The following is a 25685-nucleotide window of genomic DNA, read 5'->3' on the forward strand; positions in this document are numbered from 1 at the left end:
TTTGTCATTTAAATTGCAATAAATATTTTTTAAAGGCCGTTTTCTCAAAATGAGTTTTTTTTTGTCCTACACTGAGCCATAAATCTCCATTTCAGTTGCATTTATACACACCAAACTTACATTTTTATTTATGTTTATTATATCCTGAAGGTTTTTGCTAAGGGATTTGCTTGATTATATACAACCCAAAATTTAGAAAATAGTGTTTTCTAATCATTTTCTGAATTCTGAAGTGACAAAATAAAATATCCAGAATTCCTTTTGAATCTAATGTCAAAAAAATAAAATAAAAGAGTTTAGATTTTTGTACTAGAAATGTATGCGAATTAGCGCATATTTAATTAAATAATGACTAATTTGCATATCTAAATTTAACTTTGTAGAAAACTTGAAATACAAAAATGTTTGCAATTGTCAATGTAATCAATCAGCTGGCGATAACTAATCGTTTTTTTTTTTTTTACCCTTTTCACCTGTGTTTCGTCTTGAGGTTGGAGCCAAACTAACAAAACTAAATTTGACACCCCTGGTGCATGAAGTAAAACAATTGCTGAATTGTTTGTTCGATCTGAATCTTTAAAACAAACTGTTCTAAAGAACCGATTCGCAGAAATGATTCAGACTCCTGAGTGGAGAACAGAATCGACATCATCAAAAATCGACCAAAGGCGACGTAAATTCGTCAATGCGTGAATCATACGCGACCTGTCCTCGGCTCGCGCATGCCTACTGTGGAAACTTCGGTTGAAACAAAGATCAGTAGCTAGATTTTTTAAACTATTTAATATTTGTACGACGTTCCTTGATACACACGGAGAGTCACCGTGTGCCCAAGAGGGGTGAGACAGAAATATTTCATCCTTAAGATAAAACTATATTTTTATTTAAATAGGAAAAAATAGCCTTAGTTAACTCCCTCGGCAGTGCATTATACTTAAATACTCGTGGTTCTTAAATATATGTAGACTTTATTATATATGTGTAACGTTATACTCATCTGCTGGACCTGTGCATGAGAGCTGAGTTTAATGCACGTATCTGGTGTGTAATCATAGTTGTATTGTTCTGTTCACAGCTTTATATTCAACATGTATCACAACAGCTCTCAGAAAAAATTCTGGATTTACGATAAAGAGGAATCCTTAGATAAATTAAGATTAGAGGCTAATCGGAAGTTCTGCTCAAAAGGCATGTCCAGTGGGAAGGTAAGTGACATACACAAGTACACACTTATTGTACATGCAAGTCTACAAAATATTCTATCTATCTATTTATCTACAGACCTACACACAAAGCACAGTAGTCCAGCCATTTATAATGTTAACAGCATTAACATCAATCATACTTCGACATCATTTGTTTTTCAGCCTGGAATAAATACATCCATGTTTCTCAATGAACAAGAAGAGAAAGTGCTCTTCAGACACTATGAGAAGAGATTGCTAGACTTCTGTGCCATATTCAAGCCTGTGATGCCTAAATCTGTTGTGGTAATATATGTCACTTTTATTACTTAAAAATCGGACCATCTAGTATGCCGTTCTGGCTTTTTGTGTTTTAAAACCAGTGTATGTTTGTTTTTGTTTTTTTATCAGGGCACAGCTTGTATGTATTTTCGAAGATTCTATTTGAACAACTCTTTGATGGAGTATCACCCTCGGACGATAATGTAGGTGTGCGGAGTTGAAAGAGTCATAAGATCATGATTTATTAGAGGGTTTTAATTTCTGACCTTCTCGCCCCACTTTTGCAGGTTGACTTGTGCGTATCTCTCCTGTAAAGTGGATGAGTTTAATGTGTCCAGCACTCAGTTTGTGGGGAACCTTCAGGAGAGCCCAGCAGGACAGGAGAGGGCTCTAGAACAGATTCTGGAGTATGAGCTGCTTCTTATCCAGCAGCTAAATTTTCATCTGGTTGTTCACAATCCTTACCGGCCCTTGGAGGGCTTCCTAATTGACTTAAAGGTGAGTCTAAAGCCTAGTTGTAGACCGTCCCGCCCCAAATGCATGCCCTTGGCTGGGGCTGCTCAAACATTTGAAAAAATTGCTAACTGTAGATTAAGTGAATTGAAGTGTACCGTTTCTGTATTCTCAGACCAGATACCCATTATTAGAGAACCCAGAGATGCTGAGAAAGAGTGCAGAAGACTTTCTGAACAGAGCAGCAATGACGGATGCTGGACTCCTCTTTTCTCCGTCTCAGATCGCCCTTACCGCCATCCTTAACGGTGCTGCACGTGCTGGCCTCAAGATGGAGGCGTAGGTTTCTCCTTCAGCATTCAGAGATTCTAACGGTTGAGACGGCACAATGTTAAAAGGTATTTTCTTTGACATTTACAGATATTTGACTGAATGCATGGGGCTTAAGGAGGATAAAGAGACCCTCTCAAAGATGTATGAGTCAATGAGACGTAAGTATTTTTCATGCAACCTTTTTTCTTTTTCAACTGTTAAAATGTCACTAGATAAGAGATGAATAACCCTGAACATCCCTGCTAAACCTTCATAAAAAGTATCAGATATTCAGTGGGTAAATCTGATAGACGATGGCCTGGAACTTCATCAAAGTTATTTTATGAGAGGTTTATCTCCTAAAAGATCAATTAAGCTATGAAGTGCCATTTTTAGAAGACCAAAAACCTTTTGGCCAAGAGACTCTTAACAGTTCATGTGAGACTGAAGAATGGAGTAATTGGTGCATAATTCACAGGAATGAATTACGTTATAAAGTTTATTAAATTAATTTAAAATTAATATGGTTTCATGCTATTTTTGATTAAATAATTGCAGCCTCGGTGAGTGGCTTCTCAAACTATAGAAGAAAAAAAAATTACTAATGTAGTGCATAATATCCATAAATCAGAATTTTTGATTTGCTGTTGTTGTGCATGATACAAACTTATTGGGCAAACCAGTTGTTTGAAAGCTTGCTGTGTTAAGGACAATTTTGGTCATCAAAGATGTTTGCTATAGATGGATCTGAATCGATGATATTGTGTCCGTTTTCATTGTAGGAATGACAAGTCTTGTTAAAGCATACGAGCTTCCCAAAGCTGAGGAGGTCAATGCCTGCAAACAGAAACTGGAAAGGATACATGCTGAATTTGCTACAAACTTGTGAGTATTTGTTGGAAAATATTAAATCATTGACATGGCCCTTACAGCTCAAATCAGATCAGTCGGTTTAAAAAGCACACAAAACTAATCATACTAAGAGTTTTATTCAGCCAGGTTAGTAACTTGGTGTTTTGTATCTAAGATGCAAAAGTTGTGGGTTTTGAGTATAAAATAGAAAAATAAAAAAACATGAGCTACCTAAAATACAAAAAAAAAAAAAGTAAATCCGCATCATGCTTTTCATAGATTTGCTGGGTCATAAAATGTAGCTAGATGTACTGTACAGAATCCCTTACATCAGCTGTAGATGAAAGCTGGGAATGAGTACAAAGTGAGCCGTTTCAAGTCAGTTATAGTGATTATACACCTTCATCCACTGACATGAATGCATTACCATGTTTTTATGGTTAAAAGCAGTTTTTTGGACATTAGCCATGGCAGTCATTCATTACAATGATGTATGTCAGAGTAACATGGTATTTCCATCAGTTATCTCCACTGTACAATGGTACCGCCACAGTACTTTCTTTGTTAGGGAGTCAGCGAGTACAGGACAATGCAACTACTTGTCAAATCGAGCAAACAAAAGGACAATATAGAATAATAATAAACTGGTGATACGTTTTGAGGTTTTACATAAAAATACACAAAGAAACAGCCAAATTAACTCCTCAAGCAAGTTTGATAAACATGAACCGACTGATATAATAAAATCATATCGTTTTACAGTCAGTAGGTCTTGATGCTCAACTTTTTTGTGACTTCTGAAATCAACCAGGAATCTCATAATCTACTTGGCCCATTCTAGCCAAGCTTTAGAATTCGTTTGAGCTTGAGATGGTGCCATTGTAGGTTAGGTGGAAGAACAGGGGCAGGCTATTAAAAGTGGACGCATGCTCCAGCCTCGTTTAATCTATCCTCCAAAATTGAATCGGTCTCACTGATCTGCTCATGCATCACATACAAACACTGGTTTGGAGATAAAGCCAGGATGCAGCATCTTGTCAAGCGAAGCGGCTCAGAAGGTAAGATAGGAATCAGCCGATATCTGTAGGATCTAAGCCTACCTTTATCTGAAACCACAGTCGAAAACAGGAAGAGCTTGTGCGGTAGTATTGAGTGTAGACGGTTTCTTAAGGCGTGCATCTCGCTTCCCTGATGCTCAAGAGCAATGCAGTGCCAAAGTTCTTGCTTGCTACAGATCCCAGTCTAGCGCTCGCAGCTCCCGATTACACCAGTGATATCAATCCAAGTCAGACAGATCCAAGTTGAGTTTGCAGATGTCTCCATGAGGGGTCAAGTCGACAAGCTTTTCAGATTTACACACAGTTTTGGTTCTTCTGTTGAAGATTCGTGATTATCAGTACAGGAATGTCCAAGAGATCATTTAGTCAGAAATAATCTCTTTGACGGCTCGGTGTGAATTTAAGTTTTGAATCTGTTGCTTTGAGAGATGGAGATTGGCGGTTTGTTGTCTGACCAGAGCCAGAGCACCCACCGTCTTCGTTTGCATCTGAGGAGTTTTTGCTACCAATCTTTTCTCTCAGAGGATCTGGATAGTGGTTGCTACAGCCATAAAGGTACATTCAGTTCTGCAAAATAAAGACAAAATTAGGCATGGTGACCATTCAGGATTAAGTCTTGAGGGGTTGATGGTAAGCCATAAGAAATTTCAAGCACTTTCAGAAGGCTATGGCATTGTAATGGCTACATGCAATAGATCAGATTGTTCTTCACCCTGTTTAGACAGGATTTCTAGCTCATAACAATAATAAGTGTCTATGGAATCTATTTCTTTTGAGGCGGCGGTTAAACAACAACCTGGAACACGGACAAGAACTACATATGATCTAGAACTACACAGTTATGAGCTACTTTGATGTGTGTGAGATTGATGGGTCACCAAAGACAGTTACTAAATGAGTGTAGTCTTCAGATGATAAGGGTTTATGGTTCTGATGCTTTCCTCGGTCCATGTTCTTCAGGAAAAGAAAACATGGATATGAAGATGATGATCACGTGGTGAAAAGGCAGATGGTGGCTGAGGAAGTAAGTTTATTTGAACATTATTTGTTCCTCAGACGCACACCCTCTGGCTACTGCTTGGAGCTTATGGATTTTCTGTTTTGCAGGAGTGGACTGATGAGGATTTGGATGCATTGTGACAATGAAATTGTTTTTTAGATTGGCAACATCCTCTGAACAGGTCGAGTGATTGCCATAACTGACAGAGGATGCACTTCTCAAACTGGATTGTAGATATTTCAGCAAAATGTCATGTAAAGCTTTTTCTTCTGTGAAAATAAAACATTGATTTTTATTATTAATATAATTGTTGGGTTGTTGTATTAACACTTACCACAAGCACGGAGAATTTACTTTTAAAATAAATTATTGCTTGTCAGCAAGGAAGCATTACATTAATCAAAAGTGACAGTAAAAACATTTGTTATAAATGATTTTTTGACTATACTGTACTGTTCTTCTGAACTTTTCAAAGAATCTTGAAAAAAAAAAGAATCACAGGTTCCACAAATATTACACCACACAACTGCTTTCAGCTGATAAAGAAATGTTTCTTGAACAGCAAATCTGCATATTAGAATGATTTATAAAGGATCATGTGACACTGAAGACTAATGATGCTGAAAATGTAGCTTTGTCATCGCAGAAATAATTAACTTTTTAAAAATAGAAGATTTTAAATTGTAATAATTTCACTTTTTTTTCTTAATGTCTTTCAAAAATGCTATTAAAAATCTTACAGATCCCAAGCTTTTGAATGGTAGTTAAAATCCACAGGATGAGCATTAACTGCCTGCAACTTCAATGAGTATTGTAAGACTTGTACATTTTTCAGCCTTTAAGTGGTCGTTTAACAGATGTCTTCCAGTATCTCTACAGACAAACGGGGGTTAAAGGGATGTTCTGGGTTATGCTCAAGTGACACATCACAGATGCTGTTGATAACCATAATAATGGTCCTTTATTCAAAATCAAGAACTGAAAACAGAGACAAACACTAGAATATTTTTATAGGAGCACAACAGCTGTCTTGTTATTTATAAAAGCTGTTTTCTCGAGCTGATCTGAGACAGTCAGTACTTTATAAAACATGTTTAATAAGTGCATGCATTCCTGATACAATCTTTACTACTATAAATTTTACTGCTGTAAACATTTTTCTTTTTTACCTTAAACTTTTCTCCTGAGAACGTGTCTGGCGTTGAATTTGTCTCAGGGAAGACCGAACCAATCAAACATATTGTACAATAAATTGGAAAACAAATCAGGTTACCTCAAATTATATACTCGAGATTCCAGCAAGAGAATTTATTGTTTTGATATAAAATAATCATACTCTCTGAGGATGATAAAAAGAAAAACAAAATCCAGTCTACAGCACAAATCGAACTAAACAGAACAGGGAAAAGGACAAAGAACACTAGTCTGAGCACATTTTGCATATTCATAGCCATGTAAATCAGTAACAAATTACAGTATAAAACGCATTTTAGCTCATAATCCAGTTTAGAGAGAAGAATCGTTGCAGCCTTGTGTCAGTTCAGTTTCAGATCAAGCAGATGAAGAGATACACTTTGGCAACCTGTATTTAAAACATCATTCTGTCGACTTGATGGGTCATTCATTGGACCCGTCTGTTAGATTGATATGTACCCAAGATACGGAGAGCAGTCAAACCGTGTGATTATAAAGTCATTGGTGTTGGACTTGGGAGCCCAGCCGTTTTGTTTTCTGCGGTAGTTTGCATAGTTCTCGTGGCACAGACAATGAGGCGGAGGAAAAGGGAGGATGGAAGATAAGGGGAGGGTGGGAGCTGGCATGGGGATGAGGGTGGAGCATGCTGGGTTCCCATTGGCTACTCCATGGAGACGGAGACAAACTGACAGACAAAATGACGGAGGAGGAACTACCTGTTGCTGTTGGACATGGCATAGTGCGCCTGTTTCTGCTGGAGGAGCTCAGTGATGGCCAGCAGCTTTTTCAGCACGTGCTGTGAAGAACAGAAGGATTGCATTATCATCTTCACCTGCTGGGTTAAAAAATGGCACAGCAAAGCCAAAGGAAATGCATTTGTTTTTTTTTTCTTAAGGTCACTTGTGATGCCGACAGTCATTTTCTGATCCTCTGGTGGCCTTTTTATTAATGTTTGCACCAATAACGGTGTGTGGGTGACTGCTAGGTGACATTTAGTTTCAAAGTTACTTACTGGTAGTAGAATGTCTAAAGTAGACTATCAAAATAAAGTGTTACCCAGAACAGAAAAGAACACAGGGTCTCTGGAGTAAATTTTTCTTCAAATATAACTGATTCTCAACCAAGTGGCCCAAAGGAGCTCTAAAATATTTTATTGGATTGAGATGAAAAAATAATATAAATATATATATACATGCGCGCATGTATGTCAGTCACAAGAGAGACACATACCTGCTGTGCTCCTCTCTCATTGCTGAGGGTGCGGAGTTCGTCAGAATGAGTAGCACAGATCTCATGCAGGGCAGCAAGGTCACGGGGCAAATCAGTCCTAAAGTGCTCGGTAGATTCCGGGAGATCAGGAACGTTCTGGAGAAACAGCACCGAGAGAATGTTATAGGAAAGCTACTTCACACAGAGCTCATAAACTGAGCCGCAGGCAACCCATGCTGCTTTAAAAATGGATACAGGGCAGTTTACCCCCAGCTCATCCAGAAACATGATCATCCTTTGTTTGTTGTTCTTGATGAAAGGATTCACCCCCTCCATGTAGGGCTCCTGCAAAACAAACACATCACGACAAACGCATCTCAACATTAGCATTCACACGACGCTTTGACATCTATTCAGCGTAACTCATTTTCTAACACAGCGTGAAAATCCAAACACCTTAGCACCGAATTCCACCAGGTTGGCCAAGTTCTGCACAGACTTCGCTACCAGGGTAAGTGTCCGGCCTGCTGTGGAGGATGGGGGGTCTGCAAAGACGAGACACAGTTTCATTACAGTTAATATCAGACTAAACAAGTTGAGGTACCAATGGTCATTTCATTTTGTACACTTTTTTTTTTTGACATGGCTTTTACACACACAAAAAAAATAGCTTAAAATCCAATATTTTTTTATGATGTCACATTAGTTGTGGTTTAGTAATGTAGTCAGTTGTTAATTAACTTGCCCACATCTATAGTCTTTGAAGTCTAGGAAGTTTTTAGAATTCTGTGGTGAATAGAAAATTTAAAAACTATTTTTTTTTTAATAGAATTTTATAAATAAAATGTATCAAATTGATCAATTTAATGCTTCCTTAAAGTACTGAAAAAAATTTGAACAAAAATAAATCTCAAAATACATAAACATTAATAAATTCAAACATTTCTAAACACCTTTATTTATACTTCAATCTGATGTCCAGAAGATAGCGGAGTATACTTAAGAATTTACTTCTTTTACAACTTGACAAACACATTCTTTCCTCTGTTTACTGCAGAGTTAGTTTTGTCTTGCATTTATCCAACATATATGTAGATTGCGTTCCAATTAAAGTTTTATAAAAATTAACTAAAAATAAATTACTATTCATACAATTTTTATGCTCTTATGATCTGACATTTTTATTAGAAATAATTTAAAAACCCTTTATAAATATATTTTATTCCAGCTAAATATAAAATGTACAACAAATCCACTTTCATATAAAAATACGAAAGGCAGTTGACTTTGCCTCACTATGACATGTTTATGCCTTTTACACATTTGGACCGTTAAGTGCTCTTCTATCAGACTGAAGCTCTAACAGGTGCAGAATGAAATATTTGAGTGGGTACTTGACCTAAATATGTTGCCTCTGAAAGAGCTCGTGTGCAAGCTGTGCACTCACCAGCAATGATGTTGAACATTCTGGGGTTGAGAATGGCAGGGCAGATGAGCCTTAGGAAGACAAAACCACTGGAGGACAGACACAAACACGTCTTGACACTTTGCAAGATGTTGCTCTTAACATAAACACATGCAAATATAGCTTGACAATGTGTTACCTCACAACTCGGGTTCTCATTGTAGTGTTGGTAGGCCATTTCTTTTGCACAGACTTCTGAAGACAGCCATAAATGTACCTCAGGGTCCTTAGACAAGGAGGAAACAGACAAACTATGAAAACTAAGGCTGTATAAACAGCGTTGTATTATAAAGAAGTGTATAATTAATTCAGCACAAGATGGACAGGAAGTTAATATAGTGGGGATGCACTGGTCTTTATAACAAGCTAATAATTATTTTCTGATAATAACTATTCTGTTAAGCTGATATTGTTTTGTTATGGCTGATGACCAATAAGAATCTAATGTTACAAATATATTCCTAAAATAAAACAAAAACATATAATATTCAAGTATTAATTTTAACAGAAGTGTCAGGAAAGATATGGAAGTTACAGTACACACGATTTCTATTTCAAATAAATGCAAAAAAAGAAATTATATAAGAAATGTCATTTGAGCTCCAAATCAGCATATAAAAATGGATCATGTAGCACCGACTGGAGTAATACTTGAGTTATGACTTCTGAAAATATAGCTGTGCCATAACAGGAATAAACTACATTAAGATATATTGAAGCGGAAACAGTAATTTTAAATTTTAATGATATTTCACAATATCACAGTTTTTAACTGTATTTTTGATCAAATAAACTCAGCCTTATATAAAGCATAATAGACTTCTCTCAAAACATATAAAAATCCCCCGAAATTTACAAACCCAAACATTTGATCATTTTTATATTTAAGGAAATTTTAATTTAAGAAATAGTGCTCTTTAAAGGTTAAATCTTTGTAATATTCTTGCACTCTCCTTCTAAAAGAGCACTAGATGATAGGAATATGATAAGAATAACTGAAAATCTAACAGTTAAATACAAAAGGTTGACCTAGAAATATACAATATTTACCCCCAAAAATAATCAAAATACAATTAATATAAAGCTGCTTTAAAGCAATACCTTTTCTGCACTCGTACTGTATATAAACATTGGAATGACACTTGTGATGTCATGGCAAAATAAGGATTGGTATATAGTTAGTGTGGTTTCTAAGGTTTCTACATTTGTAAGGTTGTACTACAAAGCAGTAAAGCTGATATGGTGGTGTGCTATCACGCTTACGGGGGCAAGATCTCAGCAGCCATAAATATCTTCTCCACCAGCTCCGACAGGATGTTGAGTAAGTGAGCTAGATTCAGGTTAACATCCTCATTCTTCTCCAGTTTAGACGGGTTCAGCTACGGAGGGAGACCAGAGAACACGCCACATGAGGGAAAAGGATTCTGACTGCCAGTTCAGTTTATTCACTATTCAACAGAAACCCGACAAAAGCCAATCTGCCCAAGGCTTTAGAGGGAACATCATGATGATGGATTTGGCGCAGAAACACTAAACACAACACATCAGAACATTTACAGATCCGAGGCACAGTGGAGCCTGATGTTAACAGATGTTAACAACATCGCTCGATTTGGTTCCACTACCTCACAGGACTGCTTGCTCTCCATGATCTTCAGTATGGTGTCTTTGAGGGCGTGATGGACGAAAGGGGTGGCTGTGGCCTTCATGTACTGCTCCATCAAAGTACTGGCCAGAGTTGTGGCCCGAAACAGCGTAGTAGCTTCATCTGCAACACCATAACAAGAAACCACATTGGAAGGATGTTCATGATAAACAATGGGCAATAAAGAATAAATTAAATAAAAAATGTAATTTAAAGGACACCTTAAAATAAAAGGGTAACTAAAATTCTCGATTATAATTACACTATCATTCAAAAGGGTCTGTCTGGTAAGGTTTTTTAATTTTATATATTATATATATATATATATATAAACCTCCCTAAGGGCTCACATAATTTTAATAAAAATCATAAAATCATAAAACAGCTTTTTTTTTTCTTTTTTTTCTTCAGAAATCATTCTTATATGCCGATTTGCTGTATAAGAAATATTTTTTCTTAAGACAACAATCTACTAAAATGTCATAATACTGGAGGAAGTGGTTGAAAAGAAGAGATTTAATCGGTTAACTAAGGTTTTCTTTTTTCTTCTCTTTCTCCTGATTGAGACTGCAATGTATAGTGATGATATGCTATATATATATATATATATATATATATATAGAGAGAGAGAGAGAGAGAGAGAGAGAGAGAGAGAGAGAGAGAGAGAGAGAGAGAGAGAGAGAGAAGGCCCCAAAATAGGGGAAAAAAGTACTCTTAAATAGTTTTTGACTCTTTATAAATAAACTGTCAAATATGTAATTCTTTAACATAGATTTGTATGGCACAAACTGATTGAATTCTAAATACTCAAAAATGCGGTATTAGTTGTACTTGGTGACTGTTGTATGTCTATATGTCTATGTTATATATATGTTGTTTTTTGCCATGTTTTTTGGTATGTGTTCATTTTTTCGGTATTTGGGTAAAAAACCCTTTTATTATATATTTTGCTATACTATAACTTGTATTTTTTAGGATTCACTGCTGAATCGAAATTTGAAATATAAATCTTTGTAATATTATACATGACTTTCAATTTTTTCTTTTCTTTTTTTGACGTCTAAAAAAAAAAAACTATTCCTGCACAACTCAAGTCACAATCTAATTAATATTCATGAGCCGTACTTTCATCCTGATTGAGTTTGTAAATTCATCCACATACCAAATTGAGTCAATTCTACTAATACTGGTTTCGTGACAGCTCTTCTCTGAACACACTGCGCATTTTCATGATGATGTCTCATTACTAAACAACTAGTCATTGCTTGAAAAGTGGGACTGCATAAAAAGCACAAACAAAACTGTCAAAGCTTTGTTCTGTAGCTAAAACATAATGAACAAGCCTGAGGGAAGCTGCCTAGCCTCAGTGTAGCGCTGACATCTGTTTGCTGATGAATCCTGAACTGTGAATAATACCAAGAGAGAGCCTTACCCTCCATATTAATTTCTCTGTCATTCAACATCCTCAGTAACGGAGCTTCGGCTCGCTCGTGTCTCAAGATACGGAGCAGGATGCTGGCCAGCAGGGTGCGGTCCTGGCCACACACGTGAGCCAACGCGTAGATCACATGATAGTCTCTCTGCAGGATGAGCTGGGGATGGACAGAGAGAGCATGTCAGAAAAATCTACTTTTGTCAAAAGGGTAAGTGTTCAAGGCCACACAAGTAATAGATCCAACCAAAAATCTTTTTGTTCAAAGTGTAAAATATGACCACGTGTATGTTTACCTCTTTGAATTCACTGTACTCTTCCTCAGACATGATCTTCTCCATTGAATATCGCACTCTTATGCGCAGTGAGCCTGGCTCAATTCCCTTCAGCGGCACATAGGAGCTCAGAGGAAACCACTCATCGATCATCTGGCCCCTCTGCAGCCTGCTCAGCTGGCAACGCATGAACACTGAGACAATACAGAAGAGAAACTAATTAGAGAAGAGCTGAAGTCTAGTGCCAGCAGAGGGCGCACTTGTGCAAGGAAAAAGAGCATAGGGGAGGTTAAAGGAATGAAATTGATCTCTATGGAGCACCTTTAATATACTGCTGATTACCACAGAAAAAAAACAAAAAACACTTAAATCAAGTTACAGTAACATTTAAAATGCATAGTGCCAGGCCATAAATATCAAAATTATATTCAATAAATGGAGTATGTTTTTTTTTTCTTTTCGTGATGTGGGGTGTTCATTTAATAATAATAAATGTCTCTTTAACACTAAATCAGCATTTTTTTATAATTTCCGAAAGATCATGACACTGAAAACTGGAGTAATGGCTGCTAAAAGAAATCAGCTTATCAGGAATAAACTTCATTTTGAAATATATTTAAATACAAACTAGTTATTATTAAACCTATCTCACAATATTACTGTTCTCAAACAAATGCTGCCTTGTTGACCATAAGATTCTACTTTCAAATACATAAAAAAAAAAATCTTTCTGACCCTAAACATTTAAACGATAGTGCTCATATAAATAATAAGGATGAATATTGATTAAAAGCTCCACTAACAGAAATTATGGTAATAACACAACTAAACATTTGTCTAAATGTACAGCTTAATACCATTGACTTTGTACGTGCATTATTGTAACAACAACAAAACTAAAAAAAGAACAAAATTGTTTTGTGTGGTAAATGACAGTATGCCACAAATGATGTCATCAGACGATCATGGATTACTCCTTTAAAAGGTCAGGATACAAAATTAATCTTTTGCCACATCTGCTACACATACTGTAGGTCTTACTGGATACATTTTTTATTTTATTTAGAAGTATGTTTTATTTTTGAGTGGTTTACACCAAGAGTTGTTAACTTGTAGTCAGACAATCATTCTTACATATTATTCTTATATCTTATATTTTAAACAATTATTATTTTATATTTTTTTTCAGTTAAACTGGTCAGTTTCTCATTTCATTTGTCTGCCAAAGTGCATTTTTATTCACACAATGCTTGCTGAGTGTTCATTTATGAACCCGGTGTGAGGTATAAACAAATCGAATGCAATAATTATATGGTAATGAGCAGGCGATGATACTCACAGATGTCACTTTCTTTGCTCTTCTTGGTCTTGTTGCTTAGGCTTATTTCAAATCTGTTGATGTCGCTCGACAAGTCACTGCGAGAGAGGAATGGGAATCAGAACCTTAATCGAGCATCACTTTCAAAGCCTCTACACGAGTCTAGAAAGTCCCAATGTACTCACTCAAAGATGAACTCCTCGGTGAACACCGGGTTCTGTCCCTCTCTAGGATGAGTCTTCGCCACCTGCACGTTGTTCAATGAGATGGTGCAATAGGGGTTGGTGAAGTGTTTGATGGGAAGTTTGTGGGCCTCCTCCACATACAGGACTAAACTGCTAACCTAAGGCCAGAGAACGACACGCAAATGTTAGATTTTTCCGTGCTCTGTAATGAATAAGTGATGAGATGTCAGCAGCAGATGACATGCGGACATCTTTTTCCAAAAATATGCCTGTGGTAATTTAGATGACGAGGTTCTTTTTAGATTTGCGTGTCTGGGATCAGGTGCTCTGAAAGAGGTTTTCATCACGCTACTCAGCAGCATCCAGACAGCTCAGCTGTGGCCCGCTCAGACGGCACACTCAGAGTCATCTGAACACCTTAACTCATGATTAAAGCAACAGAAGCTAACATGAATAAAAACAGTGAGACTTCTCTCTCACCTGACGCAAGCGCTTGTTGAATGTGGTCTGCAAGGGTTTCCTAAGGTTATTGCAGAACGTCTGCAGGCATTTCATCCAGTCCTGTGAATGCAGGGCACTTGGTTGGTTCAAAGAGTCATTTATCACTTTTACACAGGCTTGGTTCCAACTTGCAGAAATCAAAAGTTGTATTCGCTCCCACCAAATTTTTATTTCAAATAAATGCGGTTCTTCTGGACTCTCTTTTCATCAAATAAGCCTGCAAAGTTGTATCACGCTTTCCACAAAAATATTAAACGGCACAACTGTTTTCAACATTGTTAATAATAAGAATTGTTACTAGTGCACCAAATCAGAAGGATCATGTGACACTGAAGACTGGAGTAATGACTGAAACAATTCAGCTTTGCCATCACAGGAATAAATTACATTTTAAAATAAGTTCAAATAGACAAATATTTATTTTAAACGTAAAAAAATAAATGTATTTGTACTTTTATGGGACTTATATTTTTAACGTTATATATATATATATATATATATATATATATATATATATATATATATATATATATATATATATATATATATATGTATAGAAGTGATGTAGGACCTGTGCCTGCTCAGGTGTCTCCCCAGCAAAGTAGAAAATGTACTGCTCCTCGCTAAAGTGCTGAATCACAATCTGGAAACAGTTTGGCCTGGACATAAAAATAGGATTAACATAAAATATGTACATCAATATTGCTGCTTTGTTAACAGGCCCCGAACACTGTGGACACTTAAGCTATACAACTGCCTACCTGCCAAACAGACTGTCGTGGACTCCATACACAGAGCACACGCTCAGATCGATTAGTCCTTTGGGTTTGGTGGCTCGCTTCTCACTCTCAAAGTAAATGAGCTGAGCGTCGTTGCCCTCCAGGATGAAGTACAAATGCTTCCAGCGCTTACCCTTACCTGTGGATGCACAAGTCAAAATGTTAGTAAAATGCTTCGGTCTCACATTTACTTAACTTGAACGGTTTAGAAAATTAATTTTAAGGGAGCCAAACCATGGGAGAACACCCTATAAGAAATTCATTTTATAATGCACAACACTGAGGTAGATACACTACATATCGACTACAATGCCTTAACTAACAGACTTGCAGAACAGCTCATGTATTCAGATCACCGATTTTTAAGAGAACATTTTTATTTGAATACAGGGAGCCTGTATTATAACGCAGCCAGGATTTGAGATATAATGATTTTAGCCCACATTAAACCACCTGAATATTAAATACAAACAGCTGAATACTAACCAGACAGGATGTCAGAACTAATTCAGATTCATGGCCTATGATCATTGAGCACATCCCACAGAGCGCCAGATCTCTTACTAAGCAAAGCCACTGTCATTGAACTGGACAGCTCTGTGTTCAGGTAAACGTTTTGCTTTTTGTTCTGCGTAGCTGATCCTGAGCTTTCTGTGAAGAGTCTTCCTGTGCGTTTCACAGGTGATCAAAGACTGTCAAGGCTTGACAAAACCACCCTCACATGGGGCTTATGTGCTACAAATTACCCACATCCTCCCGTCCCACTGAGAATGACTGAGCACTGAATACAAATGTTACGTGTATGTGTCAAACAGTCTTTTATGCTGATAACCAGTAAAATGTCAATGGAAGCAGTTAGATGCATAAAAAGTAGCCTGCCGTACCTTTGTTGAAGAGAAGATATCCTTTCTTGACAATGTTTTTGTAGAAAGCATCTTTTGTTTTCCGTCGAATAGTGTTATAGATTTCTCTGCCGTCGACCAAGTCGGAGAGGACTTGCTCTTTCTGCTAAACAGCAAAAAGGACGCAGTAGTATGCTATTTATTGAGATGTTCTTCAGCGATATCGGAGCTGATTGGAATGACCTTTCACTTACCTGGACTGAGACGGGATCTTTCAGAGTGTAGCCCTCCACGATCTGCTCTTTTCGGTAACGCTCGATAATATCGTCAACACTGCCAGGAAAAGTTTGGTTTAATTAGAGAGCAGCTGAATGTAAAGCCATGTGGTTTATTACTATGTGCAAAATTACATAGTGTTACATTTTAATTAAATCAGCTCTGCGGCATAATATATGGGACAGGGTTTAATCTCTAAAATGCTTTGTTCAGCATCAGGAAGCATATCTGGAGTTATCTGAAATCTTTACAACCAAATCAGTGATAACAATTGTATATAAAAAAAAAAAAGCATAATCATTACTTATCCATCATTGTGCAATTTACAAACACTGCTTAGCACTACATAGCAGATAAAGTTATTAATGCTATTCTGATTATGGAATCCAAGTTAGTGCCATTATACAATTACATGGAGTTTTTCTGCTCACTGTTTTGCATGTTATTCTTATGTTACTGGTTTTGCTGATATTTATGTCGGTTATGTGCATGTTATGTTATTGTTGTTGGAGAGCTCACCAGGAAAATGTCCAGACAGCTATGTTGTTATGGCAATAAAGTATTCTATTTTATTTGTCAGGCTGTCAGTAGGGCTGTCAAAATAGCTGAAAAACTAAATTCTAATGTTTTACTTCAATATTATAAAACTTCAAATTATAGTCAAATTAAAATGCATAATTTCAGTTAAGGCAAAATATTACTAATGCACCTTTATTCAAAGCATTAGATACTCTAAAGAAAAAACTAAAACTACTAGCAGGTGGCGATGTCTTTATGTGTCAATTCGCTTAAACGGCTGATTCATTCAGGAATTAAACGATTTACATTATGTATAAACTATTGAATCACTGGTTCAAACGATTCGTTCAATATGAGGATTCATTTAGAAAGTAGTTTTGTTTCCATGTAATTTTAACTTATGCGCAAAACTGGAATATTGCATAAAATATTTGCGAATAAAGCACCGTTTCCATCCAACGAGACAAAGAGACCAAAATCATCACTTCCTGATAAACTGGCACTAAATATCTCTAAGAAAACTAGGAAAAGCCAATAATTTTCGTAATAAATTACTTGTGCTTCAGAGAGAGCAGACATAACACAATAAATGCAGTCATTGCTTTTAGAGGAGGATGCCTGCTGTTTGGGAACGCAGTCATGTAAGACCGTAATTATACAGAAATACTTTGATGACAGACTTTCCTCAGGCATTTCAGAATGACCAAAACAACATATAGATGCTGTGAACGAGATTGATCCGCTGGTGAGTCAAGTTATCCTGTCTCATAGCACAAAGTCACATGATTTTTTTCAATGCGCATGGTGGAATTTATTCGGTAAATACGCTTCCATCGTAGTTTATGCAAATTTTATCTTATCGGATAAAAAGTGTATCCTACTTGGTTGTGCGCATAAGTTTTTTATGCAAATTTTTTTGAACTTATGTGCATCTTGGCATTTCCATCCAGTGTTTTTTATGCGATAATCCAAAATGTGCATAGAAATAGGCGAATGGAAACAGCTAGTGCTGCTTGGAGATGCACAACAGTGGCTTTATATGTAATATTTTTGTCGGCGAAACTGAACAAAAACAGACAATATTGAGTTTAAAATATAACACAATATTAACTTCTTATTTACTGAACTGTAGTATAAAATCACATTTACACTCGTGTTCGATCGTGAAAAGTGTGATCGTAAAAACAGCTTTACTCTCGCTGCTTGTGTGATATCACTTATCAAATTATATTAATATAAGACAAAAACTCATACAGGGGCATTTTTTACCCCAATATCTTGAATTTTAGATGTACAGGTTTGGGGGCGGGGCCAGTGCATTAACCGCATTAAAATATTTGAATCACTTTATTTTTTCATAGCTAATCAATTAAGTTAACACGTTAAACTGTCAGCCCTAATTTAATTATATGATGGGAAGACAAATAGGTGTTTGAGACGAGGATATGAGGTACCAGAGTCCATTTTCAGCCAGACCCCACATGATGCTTTTAGGTATTGACAAGACACATGTCTCCTGTCCTACCTGTTATAGTACCGCCCTCCCATCATGTACTGGTTGTTGGGAGTGGGGCTAATCTTGAACCTTTGGATGTTCTCATTGGTACGAAAGAAGAGGGAGTAGTCGCCTGGTGTGTTGTCCGACGGCCTGACCAGAAAGCTGCAGACCTGACCAACTGGACAGAGGAGACACAGCATATTAGAAGTGCTTTTAAATAGATTTAAATGGCAGTTATGAAAATAATGACAGCTTCTGTTGTACTCCATTATAATCCAGTTATCTTTAATGAATTTCCCATCTTAGGTTTGCAAGAAAAAAAGTATTCAAAGTTTGTGCAGCCAAAAATGACAAATGATTCAGATAATGCTGTATAATGAAGTCTTTAATGCCTTCATAAATCAAAAGTGCTTAATACATGTTCACTTTTATGATTTAAAGAAGTAGTCCTCCCAAAAATCTATCTACGACATGAGGGAGTAAATACAATGAGAGACAGATCATTATTTTGGCTAATAACAGATATAACAGATAAAAGACTAATCTATGATGAATAGATAGTCACTTTGACATTTGCCAAAGATTAACTTTACTAAAAATTAAAGATTAACTTTGACTGAGTGTTAGATGATGGCAAAGGTCATCTAAATATAGGGGAAATAAGCATTTACAATTAAATATTATATATATATATATATATATATATATATATATATATATATATATATATATAATATTTAATTGTAAATGCTTATTTCTATATAATTATAGAAACCTCTTTCTGCCACAGAATAGGGCAGAATTTAAAAATGTAATTGCAATTTCTCTTATAATTCAGAGTTTTTTCTCACAAAAGTTTATATTGCACAACTATGAGTTTACATTGAGGAAAAAACTCAGAATTGTGAAATAAAAATCACAATTACGTTTTTATTCAGTGCCGGAAACAAAACAAAATATTAAAAGTGATGTGAACAGAGTTGTGTGATGTAAATTCAATTTACAATTTTTGTTTCAAAGTTAAATGAAAAGTCGTAATTATCTTTTTTAACATTTTTATTTATGCATTTTTTTATTCCATTGTATGAAACAGGCGTTCATGAATAATTTTTATTTTCAACTAGAAGAGAAATATTACTTTAATGATGTCAAAATTTCATTCGTAAAATGCATTGCTGTGGTTGTAGCACATCACCTGGTATTACAGTCAAGGTTTTTTTTTTTTTTTAATGTTCAATACACAAACATGTTATAGGCAGTGGTTTTGCCTCACTCATGTACCTGTCATTAGCAGGTTGTACGCCTCCTGTTTGCTGATCTTCCTGTGGTACCAGCTATGAAGACAGAAAAAGAAAAACAAGAGGAAACAGGAAATGAGACATAAGTAAGCGGGGCAGAAAGGGCAGCACCCCGAGGCCCTGTGAGTCAAGTCTGAGTCAGAGCAGCCTACTACGGTCACAGCACAAGGGATCAAGCCACCTCTATCAAAGCTGCTCTCTGATCAGATCAACAGCCTGAGGCTCAAACACTCATATTCAGTGCAGCGTTTCTCCCTGATTCTGACAGATGTTTCTTCTGCTATGGAACAATGAACTAACTAAAACTAACGGGGCAGAAGTGATATGCATGCAAAACTAAAAGATATACTGGTCTTATACTATATATACTTACATTTTTCCCTCATGGGGATCCTCCTCTCGTCCCTGAAAATACAATTTTCAATTAATGTGCAAATCCAAAGGATGTTTGCGGAAATGTTTTATAATTCGCTTTTAAAGGACAAAAGCTCAAAGACACTTACCACCTCCTCAACAAGATCATCCACGATAAGGCCCTGTTCTTCGGTCCGAACATTGGTTACCCACATCCAACCATCATCCAGTTCATTGTGAACGATAAAAATGTCTCCTTTGAGAAAACTTGAGCAAGACAATAAGGTATACAATTATGTAAAAGAGAAAGATAGACAATGGAATGAAATGACAACACAAATTTTATCATTTTAGATCATAAAGATTCTAAAAAGTCATCCTATCCTGTTATTTTTCAGAGTTTTTTTATTTTTAATTTTTTTTCTTACAATCAGCTGTTGCATTTTGAATGTAAAAGTAACTATACACATTCAATATGTTCATTAATGAAAATACTATATGGTCCCTATGAGGTAACACTTTATGATGTATTTATTATTATTATTATCATTATTAGGCAGCTTTAAAATTTTACAGTCTAGGAAGGGAATTAGTCTATTAGACAGGATTTCCCAGCTTCAGTTGCAATCTAAATTGCTTTCCTGCAATGTTACTTTTTGTAACTTCCTGTAAGAGCCATTGAATACCACAGAGGAAGAAGATCATTCCAAGCAGCTACTCCGGTGAATCGTCTCAGTCCTGCTCAGTCACATTTTAAATGTCCTCTCTATTTAACACACCTGACTACTATAAGCAGCTCATTACGGGAGGCTCAAAAACTTGTCCTGCATCCAAATATGCCAGCTTCCCTTCTACACAGTAATATCCTTAAATAGCAGGCAATAATAACTGGATGACCTACTGCTTTCTCCCAACATGCATATAGTCATGAGGATACTTTAATATTACATGAGGCAACAGGAAAGTCATCTTATGCATAAATGGCAGGGAAACAGCAACACGGCTGTCATTGTAGATCACATTAATAAGTATATATTGTGGATTTAGAATGTCCAAATTGTTTTCAAACTACACGCATGAATACTTGAGTAGGTGCAATGAAATGGATCAAGTGGTAATACTGAATTTAAAGCCAGAATTGGTTTGAATTAGGACTTCACTATAATGGTTAAACTGATAATCACAATTCTTTTGGTAAAAAAAAAAAAAACAATTATTCAGTAACGTTCTCATTTGAGAAATGTTATTTAGATTTTATCAGAATTATGGACGCTAAAATAAAGAGAGCATCAAAGGGTTTATTTGACCCTTTTTTGAAGGATTTAAACTCTTCTCACTTCACAACCCCAAGCATGAAAGCCAGTGCATAATAAGTGCAGGATAAATAGCCAAAGGGTCTTGATTTCACTTTCACTCCCTCAAACATGCAGAACACAAGCTTGGTTTCTGAAATCTGATACTGGATGAGGTTTAAGAAAGTTTTTATATTTCACCTGATCTCATCAGTTTCTGGCACTTTGGTGTATGGAAGTATGGCCCTCACCCGTCGCCGGTCCTCTACTGGCTGGAAGGAGAATGAAAGGTTATAGCAACACCACAAGGGAGCATGACACACATTACCACTACGATGATCAGCACTGAAAAATCTACAAAGCACACTCCTGCTTATGGATACACAACCTCAGATATAGCAACGAATTCGAGGAGCATTGTAGAAGATCTCATCGTACCTCTGGGGGAGCCACTGGAGACGACAGTTTTTCACCTTTCAGTAGGCAAGACACATAGCTGTAGTAACCAATGAGGTCTGACAGGGACGAGAAGCGTCGCCCACCGATGTAGTAATCTCCACACATCGCAATGATCCTGAACACACACACAAAGCAGAAACTGTTTTGCCTTTCTGCATTAAAATGACAATGCCTGAATGAATTTGACTTACATTTACTGCAATAAAGAATTTATTTAGGCCTACTTCTGTGAGTCTTCCCATATAAAAATAAAACACGAGCACAAAAGCATTCGTAATGGCTGTAAAACTCAAGCTGTGAATGTTTATTCAACTACAACAAGAAAAGACACTCTAGAAGCATTTGCCAACGGAGAATGGAATTAATATATTACCAAAAGACTTGTTTGCTTACTGCATGTTTCTTTATAAATCAGTCATTGAGCAAGTTTGTTCTTTACAGATGAAAAAAATGCCTTGAGTATACAGTGTTTAAATGTAATCTATTATTTACTTCCGCTCAAGATTCTGTGCTTATCTAGCTTATACTTGGCTCTCATGATTATTTGCTTGCAATGTTCCTCATTTGTTAAATTTGTTAAAAAAAGAAAAGAATTCAGAAAACAAATTGCCTGGTTTGCACTAAAATATTATTCATTAAATAACACTGATAAATACATGCTTTTTTGAACAACAAACCAGCATATTAAATAATTTTTGTAGCATCATGTAACAGTGGCAGGAAAATTCATATTTGTCGTCACAGGAAAAAAAATGTTATTAGAGATCGAGAGAGTGTCAGAGGAAGTGTATATATATATATATATATATATATATATATATATATATGTATATGTATGTATATATATATATATACACATATATATATATATATATATATATATATATATATATATATATATATATATATATATATATATATATATACATATATATATATATATATATATATATATATATATATATATATATATATATATATATATATACACATATATATATATATATATATATATATATATATATATATATATATATATACATACATATACATATATATATATATATATATATATATATATATATATATATATATACATACATATACATATATATATATATATATATATATACATACATATACATATATATACATATATATATATATATATATATATATATATATATATATGTATATATATATATATATATATATATATGTATATATGTATATATACATATACATACACATATATACAGGGTGTGATTTGTGGAAAAAAAACAGAGGGGGGGGGATGTTTTGAAACATTGTAATTCATAAAAATAAATCATGAGAATATGAACTAGAAGATGTCATGCGCTAATTTGCGCATATTTATGACGTAAGTATTGTATTGCCTCTCTATGCTCACATACTGCAATTTAATTAAGCCATTTAATTTAATTCTCAGTAAAACTATTTTTATAACTATATTTTAATGTTTCTGTTGTCAGACAACGGAATGAATATTATAATGACTGAAACGCGGTCCATTAGGACTACATAACCAGCTCTCAAACATTAATCTGCACTAATGTAATCAAATACACATACGATAAAGTCAGTGGTTGTGCTAAACGTGCTTGTAAAATAGAGTTAGAAGCAACAGAATATCTTTTTTTTCTGAAAGTGCTGCTCCTCTCTGCGCTCGCTGAACACCGCAGAAGCAGAGAGAGAGGCTCACTCCGGGAAACAAAAAGTCGCTAGATTTGTCGCTAGTCGCTTTAAAAAAAAAAAAAAATTGCTAAATCTAGCGATAAAATCACAACTATAGCAAATCCACTGCCCAGCGGACCGGCTTCAATCGTCTCGCAAGTGTTGATAGGCTATTACTCTTGTAATAGCACTGATCACTTTGAGGGGGGAGACAGGGATACATTGACCAGAAAGGGGGAAATCCCACGCACCTCCCCGGCAAATCGCACACTGTATATATATATATATTAGTAAAGTTATTTTAAATTGTGATTTTTTTTCCCCACAGTATTTCTTATTAAATAAAGGAAAACTTTTGTACATGTGCAATAACAAAAAAGTCAAATTTGCAATGAAAATGTTACAGTAAAGACATTAATAAAGTTAAAAATACATAACATTTTAATAAATATTTACATTTTAAATAATTTCAAACCATTCACATTTCTATTGCATTAAGACTCACAGTGCAACCATAGCATTAGTCTCTACAATATCCTGGCCCATAGAAATATGCATGTACAGTATTGGGGATCTGGGAGCTCCAGTGAAACATTATGATCCAGAAAGCACAGCTCACCTGAAGTGATTGACCACATTGGTCACGCTGAGAAAGGACAGTACGAAGGATCCAGGTCGGCGGTCACTTTCCCTGATGAGGTAGCTGCCCGGTGTCCTAGCCTGACGCAATCGCTCTTCTGCAATGGTTCTGTCCAACATTCCATGGTACCATCTGAAAGAAAGAAAGCAAAGATGACGGAAGTTAGTTGGCAGTAAATCAGATTTTAGTGTCTTCCTATGTGGTCCATCAGCATTGATTTAATGCAGCCCTGAATGTTGGAAAATGCTGAAGCAGGTTTTTTGAAAGGATCTTTTTGGCATGCTGACATAATCAATCCTATATTTAGTACATTTTATACCAAATCACTTTCCAGATTTTGTGAAAAAGCTCTGCTGAAATGCTGTAACTCTATAAAAGGAGGCTTGCAGAGATTGCATTTGATTTTTAGAGAGAAAAAAAAAAATGTAAGCTGCCATTTCACTCAGAGATATGACAGGGCTCCCGCTGCAATATTTCTCTCCACAAAAACTCATGCGGAAATATCCAAAGTGAAATCTTGCTCAAAAAAAAAAAAAAAAAAAAAAAAAAAAAAAAAAAAAAAGGTGCCTCAGCATAGCGAGAACATTTAAAAAGCTTTTACTGCAGAGCCTCTTTAATCAAAAACATGGGGCTCTCTAAATTAAACAACAGCTTTTCCAACAACACTGGTTAATTTTTCAGTGATTTTAGATCCTTGTAGAAAAAGGGACAAAAAAATTAAAAAGAACAACTCTTGCCTGATTTTAGTGTTTTGCAACAGAGGGTCAAGACAGAGAGTAAAAGAAGAACTGACATCTATAAAGCTACAAAAATCCAATTAACCATTGTGAATCCACATAAACCCACTGTAGCTCCATTACATAACTGTATGTAAACGTAAAGCAGAAAACACACATGAAAGATCGATCACTGGCATGTGAAGGGTGAAAACGGTTAATATTAACTGTAGCTTTTATTACACTGTTTATTTAAGAAATATACAACTCATCTTGCAGTAATTGTTCCTACTCGATTCCAAGTGAACCACGCACTGCGGATAAAACGTAACTATAATAGACAGCTAGGGCTGCACAATATTGGGGAAAAAATGACATTGCGATATTATATTTTTCTGCGATATATATTGCGATATGAAATCTAATCAAATTTTTTCTTACAAAACAAAAATGGGGAGAGCACACTTACATTCTCATTTTAAATGATTTAAACATCAAAGTATTATTTAAATTAGAGTAAATTATTTGTTTGTAACTTTAGGATATGGTTTGAATCGTTAACATATTAACTAACATAAATTTACCACAAGCAATACTTTTGTTACTATATTTATTAACATTTGTTTATCTTAGTTTATAAAAACACAGCTGTTTGGTAATGTTACTTCACAGTGCACTAACTATGTTGACAAATACTGTACAACTTTTGATTTCAACTATGAAGGCTAGAATAGCCTAAATGTTGAAATTAACAATGTTGTAGAAGTTCAGTCTGTTAAATAATGTAGTTAAATAGTTTAATAAATAGAACATTATTGTAAAGTGTTACAGATTTTTTTTATACACCAATTCAGACGTCTCGTGAGTTCAATGGTGGGCAGGTCAGTTCTTTCATTAAATTTAATCGGTTCAAATGAATCATTAGTTCGCAAATCAGACGTGTACGGCACTC

General features: G+C 35.5%; 2 protein-coding genes across 4 annotated transcripts in view; one reads left to right on the top strand and one right to left on the bottom strand.

Annotated features, from left to right (window-relative positions):
- The first annotated feature begins 652 nt into the window (after positions 1 to 652).
- On the top strand, positions 653 to 5443 carry ccnh (cyclin H). The gene is made up of 10 exons (XM_026211086.1): positions 653 to 839; positions 1076 to 1205; positions 1368 to 1490; positions 1596 to 1669; positions 1754 to 1964; positions 2095 to 2258; positions 2340 to 2410; positions 3014 to 3116; positions 5102 to 5165; positions 5249 to 5443. Exons 2-10 carry the CDS (start codon positions 1089 to 1091, stop codon positions 5279 to 5281), a joined length of 960 nt encoding a protein of 319 aa, XP_026066871.1. The 5' UTR covers positions 653 to 839; positions 1076 to 1088; the 3' UTR covers positions 5282 to 5443.
- Positions 3152 to 25685, bottom strand: part of rasa1a (RAS p21 protein activator (GTPase activating protein) 1a) — a 43137-nt gene continuing 20603 nt past the window's right edge. The window contains exons 2-26 of one of the 3 annotated variants that reach the window (XM_026211084.1): positions 23997 to 24149; positions 21662 to 21797; positions 21425 to 21495; positions 20081 to 20198; positions 19951 to 19982; positions 19561 to 19613; positions 18307 to 18457; positions 16241 to 16319; positions 16029 to 16149; positions 15127 to 15283; positions 14937 to 15024; positions 14345 to 14425; positions 13865 to 14022; positions 13701 to 13777; positions 12383 to 12555; positions 12087 to 12246; positions 10635 to 10777; positions 10273 to 10388; positions 9149 to 9235; positions 8992 to 9059; positions 8001 to 8089; positions 7812 to 7889; positions 7566 to 7700; positions 7052 to 7131; positions 3152 to 4708 (exon numbers count right to left, since the gene is read on the bottom strand). In XM_026211084.1, the coding sequence (XP_026066869.1) occupies positions 4660 to 4708; positions 7052 to 7131; positions 7566 to 7700; positions 7812 to 7889; positions 8001 to 8089; positions 8992 to 9059; positions 9149 to 9235; positions 10273 to 10388; positions 10635 to 10777; positions 12087 to 12246; positions 12383 to 12555; positions 13701 to 13777; positions 13865 to 14022; positions 14345 to 14425; positions 14937 to 15024; positions 15127 to 15283; positions 16029 to 16149; positions 16241 to 16319; positions 18307 to 18457; positions 19561 to 19613; positions 19951 to 19982; positions 20081 to 20198; positions 21425 to 21495; positions 21662 to 21797; positions 23997 to 24149 (2653 nt within the window). In that variant the 3' untranslated portion in view covers positions 3152 to 4659. Of the gene's footprint in view, positions 4709 to 6074; positions 7132 to 7565; positions 7701 to 7811; positions 7890 to 8000; positions 8090 to 8991; positions 9060 to 9148; positions 9236 to 10272; positions 10389 to 10634; positions 10778 to 12086; positions 12247 to 12382; positions 12556 to 13700; positions 13778 to 13864; positions 14023 to 14344; positions 14426 to 14936; positions 15025 to 15126; positions 15284 to 16028; positions 16153 to 16240; positions 16320 to 18306; positions 18458 to 19560; positions 19614 to 19950; positions 19983 to 20080; positions 20199 to 21424; positions 21496 to 21661; positions 21798 to 23996; positions 24150 to 25685 lie in introns of those variants that run through there. The other 2 variants (XM_026211083.1, XM_026211085.1) reach the window with 2 other exon arrangements.

This window comes from Carassius auratus, chromosome 30 (assembly GCF_003368295.1).
Source record: "Carassius auratus strain Wakin chromosome 30, ASM336829v1, whole genome shotgun sequence".
NCBI lineage: Eukaryota > Metazoa > Chordata > Actinopteri > Cypriniformes > Cyprinidae > Carassius > Carassius auratus.

What these genes read in the sequence shown, in the direction of transcription:
- ccnh (XM_026211086.1), top strand. Translation starts at nt 1,089, where the DNA reads ATGTATCACAACAGCTCTCAGAAAAAATTCTGGATTTACGATAAAGAG. An exon ending in TATCACCCTCGGACGATAAT is followed by an intron (nt 1,670 to 1,753) that starts GTAGGTGTGCGG and finishes CCACTTTTGCAG; the next exon opens with GTTGACTTGTGCGTATCTCT. An exon ending in GCTGAATTTGCTACAAACTT is followed by an intron (nt 3,117 to 5,101) that starts GTGAGTATTTGT and finishes CATGTTCTTCAG; the next exon opens with GAAAAGAAAACATGGATATG.